This window comes from Chelonia mydas, chromosome 11, assembly GCF_015237465.2.
Source record: "Chelonia mydas isolate rCheMyd1 chromosome 11, rCheMyd1.pri.v2, whole genome shotgun sequence".
Lineage (NCBI taxonomy): Eukaryota > Metazoa > Chordata > Testudines > Cheloniidae > Chelonia > Chelonia mydas.
Window position 1 is genome coordinate 44,594,555 of NC_051251.2, and position 12,898 is coordinate 44,607,452.

At 39.0% G+C, this 12,898-nt stretch overlaps 1 protein-coding gene across 1 annotated transcript in view; it reads right to left on the bottom strand.

Annotated features, from left to right (window-relative positions):
* Positions 1-12,898, bottom strand: part of TTN (titin) — a 309,138-nt gene that overhangs the window by 186,853 nt on the left and 109,387 nt on the right. The window contains exons 97-102 of the mRNA XM_043525559.1: positions 8,534-8,821; positions 6,254-6,346; positions 5,850-6,132; positions 5,296-5,479; positions 4,775-4,864; positions 4,407-4,674 (exon numbers count right to left, since the gene is read on the bottom strand). Of these exons, the coding sequence (XP_043381494.1) occupies positions 4,407-4,674; positions 4,775-4,864; positions 5,296-5,479; positions 5,850-6,132; positions 6,254-6,346; positions 8,534-8,821 (1,206 nt within the window). The remainder of the gene's footprint in view (positions 1-4,406; positions 4,675-4,774; positions 4,865-5,295; positions 5,480-5,849; positions 6,133-6,253; positions 6,347-8,533; positions 8,822-12,898) is intronic.

The window sequence follows — 12,898 nt, forward strand, 5'->3', positions numbered from 1 at the left end:
GGGAAGACACAGACGCCTCTATGTCTTAGAGAAAGCACAGGATAATTTCATGGGAATTTCTTCCCAGCCAGTCCTTTGCTACTGAAAGCTAATAAATGCTGCAGGGCCTCTTGACATGGGTAGTTTCTAACTGGCCGTGGAAAGACACTGGGTGTTTCTGAAAAAAGACTTTTCTTTCCTGAAATACCACACCCAAAGAAAGTAAACTTTTATACTTGATAACATGAAATATTCACCTTGAACAGAAAGCAAAGCTGATGAAGAAGCCTCTCCAACACTATTTTCTGCTTTGCAGGTATACTTCCCGCTATCACCACTATCCACCTGGCTGAAAACCAAAGTGGCAACGTTGTTCTTAAAGTACATTTTAGAGGTAGGAGTTGCTCTTAGTTTTGTATCGCCTTTGTACCATGATACAATAATTTCTGGTGTGCCAGCAACTTGGCATTGTAATGATGCAGAATCCCCAACTGTCACCTGAACAGGTTCCAAGCGTGTAACAAAATAAGGTTGTTCTAAAGAACAAAGACACATCATTAGTAACAAAATTTAAATACCACAATGACCATTAGTATAAAAAAGATTCTTTGTGGAATGAGGACACACCTAATACTGAGACTGCAGCATGACAATTATCTTGCCCAGAATCATTCTCAATGTGGCAAGTGTACTGCCCCTGATCTTCTATTTTACTATTGGGAACTTCCAGAATGGCAGATGTTTCTGTGGTGGTGATGCTGCATTTTGCAGAATGAACTACTTTGTATCCATTTTTCTTCCATAAGACTGCAATTGGCGGGGTACCAGAGTATGTGCATTCCAGAATTAATGGTTTTCCTTTCTCCACATTGAGATTATTCATTTTTTTCACAAATTTGGCTGGTTCTATAGTGAATGATATGAAGATAAAAGTTAAAAGATGACACCAAGAGATTTTTTTAGAGGAATGTGTGAAATTTCCAGCCTGACAAACCTTTTACAAAGAGCTGTGTTGTGCAAGAAATTTTGCCAGCCTCGTTAGTAACCAGACAGGTGTAATCTCCACTTTGTAGTGGCTGTACATCAAACAGCTCAAGTTCTGCAACCAAATTTTCCAAGGAGATGTTGCATCTATGTCCTGGTACTAGCTCAACGCTACCTTTGAACCATTTAACATCAAGTGGAGGGGTGCCTTTTAGGATACTGGTAAAAGTTATATTTGCCCCAGATAAAACTTGCAGGGGATCAGGTTTCTTCATGAAAGAAGGAGGTTCTAAAGACAGACATAAAAGAGAAGTGCACTTTGATGAAGCGTAAAATATTCCCGTACAAAATATCGGTGGTTAGAATCATGTGACAGAGCCAAAAACATAAATTGCCAGGAAAGAAAGTATTTTATATCTTAAACCTCCATCTTGTCCTGGATACTAACCTCTAACAGTCAAATATGCACTGCATTCATCAGATCCAGCTACGTTAGTAGCTGTGCATGAATAAGTTCCCATATCGGATTCCTCTAATGTGTTCACTTTCAAAGAGCAAGTATTGTCTGTAAGGGTCGTCTGATACTTGTCTCCACTAGCAATCTCATGTCCGTCATGGAACCAGGAAACAGAAATAGGTGGTGACCCAGACACTTTGCAATCCAGCACAACAGAAGAACCAGAGAGACCATTAACTTCTTTCAGTTTTCTTGTGAAAGAAGGCGGTATAATGCGATCTGTATAGGATAAAACACAGCTATAAATATTATAGCTTTATAACTTAAAAAGGAGATGGTTTCCAGGCATCTAGCAGAAACACCACAGTTTCCTTTTACACATCTGAATTGGTGTCAGGGAATACTAAGAAGCGTATAGACCACACCCCTCTCCCACCTCCCCCCGAGGCCTGAGGTACTGAGAGAAGATAAGAACGGGTTGGAGGATACTCTCTAAAGCTGTTGCTTATCCCTTCTGAGGGTCACCTCTCTCCTTTTAATTTTTTCAATACTTCCTCATAAGGAGAAGAACAGTACTGCACCATCTGGGACATGCAGACTCAGTTGATGAGACTGAGCCCAAGCCACAGCCTCCTCTTCGTGACAGGTGAAAAATGGTTCAACCGACTCCCTGCCTCCATGATCTCCACAACATTAGCGGGCCCACATAGGGTGCCTAAGGTCATATTAGCAGTGAGTCTTCCCAGAGTGGCAGCAGCATGACATGACACCGAAGGAAGCAGTGTGCTGTGTAATACGTTTTAAAGAAATTGTAAGAATCGAAGATAATTCACAAATTAATCAACTAACCTGAAACACGCACTGAAGCTGTGCACCTGCTTTGACCAACACTGTTTTTCACCTCAAAAGTATACTCCCCACTGTCTTCTACTCTTGCATTGAGGATCTTAAGCCCAGACACTTTGTTGAAGAAGCTAATTTTGTATTTCTGATTAGTAGACAGCTCTTTCCCATTCTTAAACCACCTAGTAGTAAGCTCCGGTGTGCCATCCACTGTGCATTCTAGAGTACAAGAGTCTCCAGAGGTGACTTTCATTGCACCGGGCTTCTCTACAATGACTGCAGGTTCTGAAATGAGATGCAAATCACAGCCATATTTGATGACAGGACAGGAGATGCAATCAGTTTGTTAAGTGAGGTTAAAATATCATTCTATATTGTTTTGTTTCCTTGTTACCAACCTAGAACTGACAGAGTGGCAAAGCACTCCTGAACTCCAGCGTCATTTTTGATCTGACAGATGTATTTTCCAGCACTGGCTGGTTCCGCATTTCCAATCCGTAGAGTTGCAATGTTTTCTGAATAGGAAATCCAAAGATTTTCACTTTCTCTAACGATTTCCCCTTTGTCTTTCAGCCACAGAACAGAAATGGGCTGGGATCCTTCTACTGTGGCCTGCAGCTCAACTGGGTCTCCAACTACAGCAGTGAAATCACTGAGCTTCTTCACAAAAATGGGTGGTGCTGGTGAAGAGAAGATACGTCATGTTAAAACCACAAGGAGAGTGCGGAGAATGAGAGGATGCTAGGAATATAACTGATGTGCAAATCATTATACCAACCTTTTAGAGTTATAAAGCCAATGCAAGTGTCACTTCCCACATCATTTACAGCCTTACACTGATATTCGCCTACATCTGCGGCATCCACGCTAAGGATGTGAATACTAGCAAGGTAGTTCTCAGACATGATTTTGTACTTCTTGCTACTTTTAATTTCTCTTTTGTCCTTATACCATGAAATTTGGAACGGAGGAGTGCCCCGAAGTTCACACTCAAGATGGACATCAGAACCTTTCAAAGTCTCAACTGGATGGGGTTTCTTGCTGAAAGCAGGGGGTGCTATGAAAACAGAAATTTGGGTTTCTGTTAATTCAGTTCAGGACATAATAGAGAAAAGAACATTTAAACAGTAAATTGTATCACTATGTTGGACTGATATGGAAGAGTAAAGATATGAGTCACAATAAGAGATGGCTTTCATTTCATAGCACACTGCTAAGATATGTATCCTGCATTCTGAGATGTTTGTATTCACCTATCTGACTAAAGATAACACTTTTACTCTGTAACCCCAAGTAAAGTGGAGAAATCATAGACAGAAAGACAGACAGACAGAGGTTCTGACCTTTCACTTTTAATGAGGTACTGGTGCTTGCACTACCCGCTGCATTGCGAGCTTCACAAATGTAGTCTCCACTGTCTTCCACACGGAGATTGTGCATTTCAATGACTGCCATGGAATCAATGAAGGACATTCTGTATTTTTCACCATCATGGATTTCAGTTTCATCTTTGTACCAGGTGACTTTGATTTCTGGAGAGCCGCCTATTTTGCATTCATATCTAGAGGAATCATGCTGTTTCACAACTCTAGAGGAGTCTAGCTTTGTTATAATGCTTGGTGGTTCTATAAAACGAAAGAAAAGGGTAAACATGATACACTAAATTGCACTGATCCATTAAAATGCTTAAATGAATGAACTATCTAATCAAAAGCACAGACTTTGGGGTGTGGTGAGTGGTAGAAATATCTACAAAATGTGAATTTACAGTAGCCAGTGATGTACGTGGTAGCAGCATGACAAAAATGAAAACACAGCTTGAAAAAGAGAGTATTTTAGAAAACAATCAAGAAAGAAAATTGTGTTGTGAATGCAAACGAAGAAGATAAGAAATCTGAGACTTGTATTGAGTATCTCCCTCCTATCTTAATGGCTTTTCCATTTCTGTACCACTGAGATTTGGCATTTGGGATAGAGAACTGACAAATCAGGGTGCATGTGCGTCCTTCCTTGAAAGCAGAATCATGAAGATTCCGTTCAACTGCAGGGTCTATTAACAGGTTAAAATATATATTTTAGTAGGCATCAGATTAAACTAAGAGCATAAACTACTTTCAAATAGAAACTTTAAATGTACACTTACCAATCACAGTTAGCTTTGCACTTGCAATATGTGGACCACAGACAACTCTGAAATTCCCCTGATCTGCAGGTTGGCAGTTCCTGATTCTGAGTATGTGCCGATCACCTTTAATTTTTATTTCATATTTGTTACTAGAATCCAATTTTTGAGTTCCTTTGTACCAGGAGAGTTTGATTTCTGGATAATTAATCTTAATTTCACATTCAAAGACAGCTTCCTCATCTGCTAAAACGGTCTGGTTTTCAATATCCCTGATGAGAGTGATAGGCTGAAAAATATGAATTTAAAAGGTTAAGTCTTCATTCCAAGATCACACTTCCTATTATGTGATTAAATACTTGACTATCAAGTCAAAGCCATCATGTCACCTCTGTCTGTGTGAGTCTTTGTTGAATAAACGATACAAGTTCGTCAAATTCCTGTTCTTCTTTGCGAGCTCTCTCTGTGACCTCAATTTCCTGTGGAAAGACATGACATGAATTAACATGAAGTAACACTATTGGGAAATAGCTAGGATCCATGTGTTTATATCTGTCCCTCCCTCCCTGATAACAAATCTGGAGAGTCATGTGTCTCTCTAACTGAACCTTCTGCAAACCCATAGCTGACTTTAACCTCCTCACCAGCCCATCTTACAGGTTCCGTGTCACCAAGATCCTCTGGGCAAAGAGATGGGGACAGGACTTACTTGGACAGAAGGGTTGCTGTTGGTAGCAACACTGCCTCACCCAGTGCTTGAGCATGCTGGGAGTTTGGAGAGTGAGACAAGATAGAATTGGAATCTGAATCTCTTATGAATACAGCAATGTCACAGCTAGGATATCAAGCCTGTTGCCAGAAACCATGTTATTCTTAACATTCCCAATGCCACAGTTGGACTAGGTCTTACCAATCTATGACTTTCTTCCTCTTGGCTTTGCTTTAGCAGCTCAAAGGCTTGCAGGAGGCCACGGAAATCTGTAATTCCATACATGCGAGCATACTTCTCATATTCTTTGGGATCAACATTTTTGAGAAGTTCCATGATATCAATGGGCTTCTCTTCCTCCTCTTCTTTCTTTTTGGTTGGAGTACTATTTAAGTAAGGAGAATAATTAGAAAACATGCACAATATTTCTTCTTTTTAAGAGAACCCTTTGGGTAACCAAGTCTGCTTAAAATCGTTTGGTATAGAGCGAGCCTTCAGGTTAGTGCTGGAGGGGCTTTATCTGACAAACTATTAGGCACCTAAGTGCTCGCTACTCATGACTCAAGGGGATTTTTAGCTAACTGAAAGACTACTGATATGAGTAAGTCTAGGTGGGATTAAGGCCTATATATAATTGGTGTCAACCTGTTCAATATATTGTGAATACTAGTACTTACATCTGGATCAGAGATATAATTAAAGTATCCCTCACTGCAGAGACTACAGAGTGATCGAGAAAAGATTCTTATGCCTACCTCTTCAGTTTTGCTCTCAGATCTCCTTCAATTACTTCTTGCCTTCGTTCTTCAACTTGTAGGTTGGCACTGCTCTCAATTTCACCATGTTCATTAAAAGCTACACATCTGTACATTCCAGAATCAGTTTTTGTTGCATCCTTTATTTCTAGTTTGGCTTCGTCTCCTCTCTGCTGGATGAAAATACGACCTCCCTGGTTGAGTTGTCTCCACTTTCCCTTGGTCCATTTAACATTTGGGATTGGATCACCTCCAACTTTAGCAAGAAACGTTGCAACACTCTCTATAGAAAAATACAAAATCAAGCAGCTCATCTTTCACATGTGCAAGACAGCAGGAGATATCGTCATACAACTAATACAACAAATAGAGAAGATGACATATTTTTGGAAGAACAAGCTTACTTTCCATAACTTTGAGATTCTGAGGCTCTGAGATAAAGTATAGCTTTCCATCCACTGGTGCTTTCTTAGCTGCTGGTGCAGCTGCTGGTTTTTCTGGAAAATAGGTTTAAGGAATTAAGATTTTTCAATCCCCTGAATGTGAATATTTTTTATTGTAGCTGAATCCATTTACTAAAGCAGCATATGCAGTGCATGTATGAAAGAAAAAATGCCAAGTACTTTCCGATGACTTTCAGTAAGTTATCATCTGATTTCCTAAGATGGAAGCAGACACTGTAAGGCTTATTCTTATCTCTGTCACACTGTGTAAAATTTATATGGAAGTAAACATCATCAGAATCAGATTTTAAGATTTTCAAAAATGGATGACTTTAATTTAGGCTCTTAAATCCACAGCTGGACACATAAATAAGTGGCCTGATTTTCAAAAGTTCTCATCAGCTATTATCCAGCAGCTTCCACACAGGACAGTTACAAGGGGCTTCTCTTTGGTGTTCATTTCTTAAAGACCTGGCCTACAAGGTGTCTTAGTTTTATCATCAGCCTACAGCTAGAAGATTAAAGTGTCTGAGCGACTTCTAGGCCCACTGCTGCCTCTGTTCCAGGGGTGGTGCTACCTTAATATGTTAATTACTGTGAAGAGCTCAGATGCAATAGTGATGGGGGTATAAATATTTGAGAGAGAGTGTCTCATCCCCAAACTGTATTAATTTCAATTGAGTGAGGGGGCAGTGTGGGTTGAAGCTGAGATAGTCCAGCCCAATTAATTGCACCGCTGCCTCTGAGCTGGGCAAAGAATTTGTTCTTAATGCGCTCCCCAGCCTTCTTCCTTACTGTACCATCTTTCTGGCTGGCTCACTCCAGACTTTGCTGTGTCTCATGGTGCCACATAGACATGGAGCACTCTCCCTGACAATATACCAAATTCCCTTAGTAATGTCCTACAAGACATACCTAAACCCCCATCTTCCCCATGGAGCATGCATGCTCTAGAGACTGGAGCCTACTCTGTCAGCTTGGTCTTGCCTCAAAGGCTTTGTTTTGTCTGCAAGGTTGAATTCTAAACCCTCAGGGTGGGGTTCATTTGACACAGGCTGTTAGGATATAGATATTCGGGCCTGTCTGTAAAGGCCTATACTCTAAGAATTTAGGTGTATTCTTATCACTTAGCTAGTTATAGAGGTATAAAAGAAAGAATCAAAATCACTGTCTGATGGTGTAAGGGTCTTCTCTTACTGTGACAGTCTGAGGCCCTGTTCTTTGGTTAAGATCTCTGGCTAAGCGGCAGAGGCAGCCATAAGCTGGGAAGCGTATAGTCACATCCTCACATTCCAAACTAGTCACATTGAAATAAGGCCATCTGGGGCTGTTAGAAAGGTGATCTGATCTATCACCTCCAGAGAAAGGGAAGAGCATAGAGGATATTTAGTTTGATAGTTTTCTGTTCGCTAAGAACTCACTTATCAATAGACACAGCTGGGAAACCCGTATGTCTTTATAGATGTAGTTGTGAAATCCTCACTTCTGTATTGTTTTGTCATTATAGTTCCCCCTTTGCTATTGTTTATTTGCATGGTCTCTGTCTGGTTCTGTGATTGTTTCTGTCTGCTGGATAATTAATTTTGCTGGTTGTAAACTAATTAAGGTGGTGGGATATAATTGGTTAAATAATCATGTTACAATATGTTAGGATTGGTTAGTTAAATTTCAGGAAAGTGATTGGTTAAGGTATAGCTAAACAGAACTCAAGTTTTACTATATAGTCTGCAGTCAATCAGGAAGTAAGGAGGGTGGGAATGGGAACAGGGAATGGGGGTGGGGAAATTGGAATCATGTTTTGCTAAGCGGGGGGGAATGGGAACAGGGACACAGGTAAGGCTCTGTGGTGTCAAAGCTGGGAAGGGGGACACTAAGGAAGGAAACTGGAATCATGCTTGCTGGAAGTTCACCCCAGAATTGTTTGCACCTTTGGACTTTGGGTATTGTTGCTCTCTGTTCATGCGAGAAGGACCAGGGAAATGAGAGGATGAAGGAATAAGCTCTCTAACACAGGCCCCCTAATGTATACATTGTATATTTATGGTGTTGTATTAATTATCATTAAATATAATGCTACAATTAGGCCAGTATTTCAGATTATGTAATATTTTATGAAGTAACATAGACACTGGTTATTTTCTATTTGATTATGAACCACTTAATTCACAGAAAACAAAGGTGTGATCATTGTAGTTTTGGTTTAAATTGCCATCACAAGCTGATTTTTCTCTTTTACTATACCTTTCACTGTCACTTTTGACTTGCAAGAGTCACTTCCAGCTACATTTGTAGCTTTGCACACATATTCGCCTGCATCAGTTTTAGTAACTGCTGTGAGTTCCAAAAGAGCTGTTCCATTAGCAAAGCTAAAGGTGCATTTATCTGAAGCTTTTATTTCTCTCCCAGCCTTCAGCCACTGTATCCTGATTGGCTGTGATCCCTGGACGTGGCAGCTGAGCTGCAAAATATCTCCTTCCGCTATTGTCGTGGGTCTAAGAGGTTGGTCAAACACTGGTGGCTTTTTTGGTTCTGGAATTGGAAAATATTTTAGTAAATAATCAAGAAAGAAATGTGTGTTATGAACATGAGAGAGAAACACAAGAAATAAATGAAATCTTGACTCTAACAAGTCAGTCATATGTACAAATAAGAGAATGATAATCTATGTGTGTTGATACATACAAGTCTGGTTTCAGAGAATACTAATGCTACATAGTATTAGAAAATAAAATAGTATGAAGAAAGTATTTTTTCACAAGCATGCAAGAAGAGAGTTTTTCTGTATTCCATCTTCTATCAATGCAGTAATTATTTGGCACTCGTTCTTAAAGAATATTAAAATAACTAAAGCACAGGAGCTAAGACTTCAATAAAAGCAGACTTCAACAAAACTTAGAGTACTGGTCGGTATGGTCTTATAGGAAGAATATCCAGGGGAAAAAAGAGTTGAGGAGAAATGGCAGTTTCTCAGGGAGACAATATTGAAGGCACAACTTCAAACTATCCTGATGCGAAGGAAATATAGGAAGAATAGTAAGAGGCCAATATGGCTCCATTCAGAGCTCTTTAATGATCTGAAAATCAAAAAGGAATCATACAAAAAGTAGAAACCTGGACAAATTGCTAAAAGAATAGCAGAAACATATAGGAACAAAATCAGAAAGGCTAAGTCAAAAAATGAGTTACGCCTAGGAAGAGATATCAGTTCTATAAGAGGAGAATAATTAATAATTTAGGATCAAGAGAAAGAAAAAGGAAAGTGTCAGTCTTTGAGAACTCCTGGAGGACTTGTGAGGTCCTAGAAGACTAGAGAAAGGCAAACATACTCCTTATCTTTAAAAAGGGAACAATGAGAACCTGGGGTATTATAGACCTGTCAGCCTAACTTTGATACCTGGAAAGATAATAGAACAATTATTAAACAATCAATTTGTAAGCCCTTGGAAAATAATAGGGTTATAAGGAATGGATTTTTTAAGAACAAATCATGCCAATACCAGCTTAATTTCCTTCTTTGACAGAGTTACTGGGCTAGTGGATGGGGAGAAGCAGTAGATGTGATACATCTTGATTTTAATAAGTCTTTTGATACAGTCACACATGATATTCTCCTAATCAAACCAGGGAAATGTGGTCTAGATGCACTTACAATAAGGTGGGAGCACACCTTACTCAAGACCAAACTCAAGAAGTAGTTATCAGTGGTTCACTGTCAAATGGGGAAGGCATATCTAGTGGGGCCTGCAGGGGTCAATCCTGGGTCCAGTACTATTAAATATTTTCATTTATGACTTGGATAAAGGAGTGGAGAATATGCTTATAAAATTTTCAGATGACACATGGGGAGGAGTTACAAAAACTTTGAAGGACAGGATAAGAATTCAAAACAACCTTGACAATTTGGAGAAATGGTCTGAATTCAGCAAGATAACATTCAATAAAGACAAGTGCAAAGCACTTCAATTAAGAATGAAAAATCTAATATGCAACTACAAATTGGGAATTAACTGAATAGATGATACTACTGCTAAAAGGGATCTGAGGATTATAGAGGATCACACATTAAATATGAGTCAACAATCTGATGCAGCTGCAAAAAAGACTAATATTCTGGGGTTTATTAACAGGAGTGTCCTATTTAAAACCTGGGACCTAATTGTCCCATTCTATGGGACACTGGTGAGGCCTCAGCTAGAGTAGCGTGTCCAGTTCTGGGCATCAGACTTTAGGAAAGATGTGGGCAAATTGGAGAGAGTGGGATGAGAGCAACAAAAATAATAAAAGGTTTAGAAAACCTGACCTATGAGGAAATTTTTTTTAAAAATGGGCAAGTTTAGTCTTGAAAAAGAAGACTGAGGAAGAACCTGATAGTAGTCTTCAAATATGCTCAGAGCTGTTATAAAGAGGACAATTGTTCTCCATGTCCACTGAGGGTAGAACAAGAAGTAATGGGCTTAATTTGCATCAATGAATATTTAGGGTAGATATTAGGAGAAACTTTCTAGCTATAAAAGTAGGTAAGCTGTGGATTAGGCTTCCAAGGGAGGTTGTGGAATCTCCATCATTGGAGAGTTTTAAGAACAGACTGAAGAAGTACCGGTCACGGATGGTCAAGATTTACCTGTTCCTGCCACAGCACAGGGTGCTGGAATTGATGACGTCTCAAGGTCCCTTCCAGCCCTAAATTGCTATGATTCTGTACTACAACAACAATTACTGCCCAATCCCAAACTACCACAGCAAACTTCTCTCACTGTACAAATTTAGATATAGATAGATTTGTTCTGATCCTTCCAACAATAAAAGGAAAAGCTGCACTCTTTGCATAGCAAAACTGCCACGACTTGAAAAGACGAGTAGATAATTGATGCATATAATGGAACATCATATATTTATACCACTAAAGATTTGACCAGAACTCTTTTTCATTGTTAAAAACTTTAATTCTCATTTTTATGAGTAATCTAGTCATTACTATTACTTTAACATAGGACACACATCAAATTACAGTGTGGAAAAGAGAAAAGAAACACAAACATAGAGAAACACGTGCAATGGAGTAGGGAATGTATTTGCACTAGGTTTGCTAAAAGCTAAATAAATTATTTAAAAAAATACATTCTAAGCAGTAAAGTGCTAGGAATGCATATTAAGGATATGGACTTCCACAGACATCTAATTAATCAGAATTAGGCATACAAGATAAGCAAGAAAAGATCCCAAAGGACAGTAAAGAGAAAAAAAGACTAACTCTTGCATTAGTAGCTAAATGTTTTCAGCTATTTTTGAAAAATGCTGACATTGTCCTGGAAAAATCTGTCACACTTTAGTAAACAAATATTCTGAGTATGGTCTCGAATTTATATAATTGCCATAGCATGTACAGCCTCGGGTTATTATTTGCTACTAATATGTATTGATAGCAACAAATTTAGTGTAATACTGTTCTAAAGGAAATGTAGACGTCTGCAGGAAATCATCACTATTTTGTATTATATTATTAGTTTTAAGTTGAAAGCAATAGACCTATTGGGCTCAATTATGTCCTGAGATACAAAACTCACATTTCAGAGTAGCAGCCGTGTTATTCTGTACCCGCAAAAAGAAAAGGAGTACTTGTGGCACCTTAGAGACTAAGAAATTTATTGAGCATAAACTTTCGTGAGCTACAGCTCACTTCATCGGATGCATGTAGTGGAAAATACAGTGGGGAGATTTTATATACATAGAGAACATGAAACAATGGGTGTTACCATACACACTGTAACAAGAGTGATCAGATAAGGTGAGCTACTACCAGCAGGAGAGCAGGGGTGGGGGGCAGGGGAACCTTTTGTAGTGATAATCAAGGTGGGCCATTACCAGCAGTTGACAAGAACGTGTGAGGAATAGTAGCTCACATTGAAGCTCATGAGAGTTCTGCCTGAGTATCTAAAGGAGAAGTAGCTGCCATTATCTTGTGTACGCTGTACAGAATTTAATATTGTTTCAACACAATTACCCATGGCCTAAACATAAGACTCCTAGAATGAATTATTTGATTAGCTGTGGAAGACATATATTGCCAGCTAACATGCTGATAAAGAAAACTAACACCACAGTGAGGCAAAACATTAAATTAGCTAACCTTTAATAACAACGGAAGACGTACACAGTACACTTCCTGCTTCATTGGACACTTTGCAGGTATATAAGCCAGCATCTGCCTGCCCTGCGCTCTTAATTTTCAGAAGTATGGTGTTGTTTAGGAATGATATATCACAATTAGGACTCTGATAGATCTCTTGATTGTTTTTATACCAAGCAACGGTCAGAGGCTGAGAACCAGAAACACGGCCCTCAAGTTTAAGGATGTTCCCTTCTGTTTCTTCTACTGTTTCAGATAGTTTCTTTGTAAAACCAGGTGGAGTTTTGCGTTCTGCAAGAAATGAACATACTCCTTAAATTGTAAAATTAAATTTTAAGATCAACTATTCAGTAGAAGACTTTTCAAGAAATACCTTATATGACTATATGTTGTTAAAAAACTGTTTGCGTACCTTTAAACAAGATTCTATTTTTTACAAAAAGTACACAGAGGGTAGCACTCTTAGAACAGCAAAACAT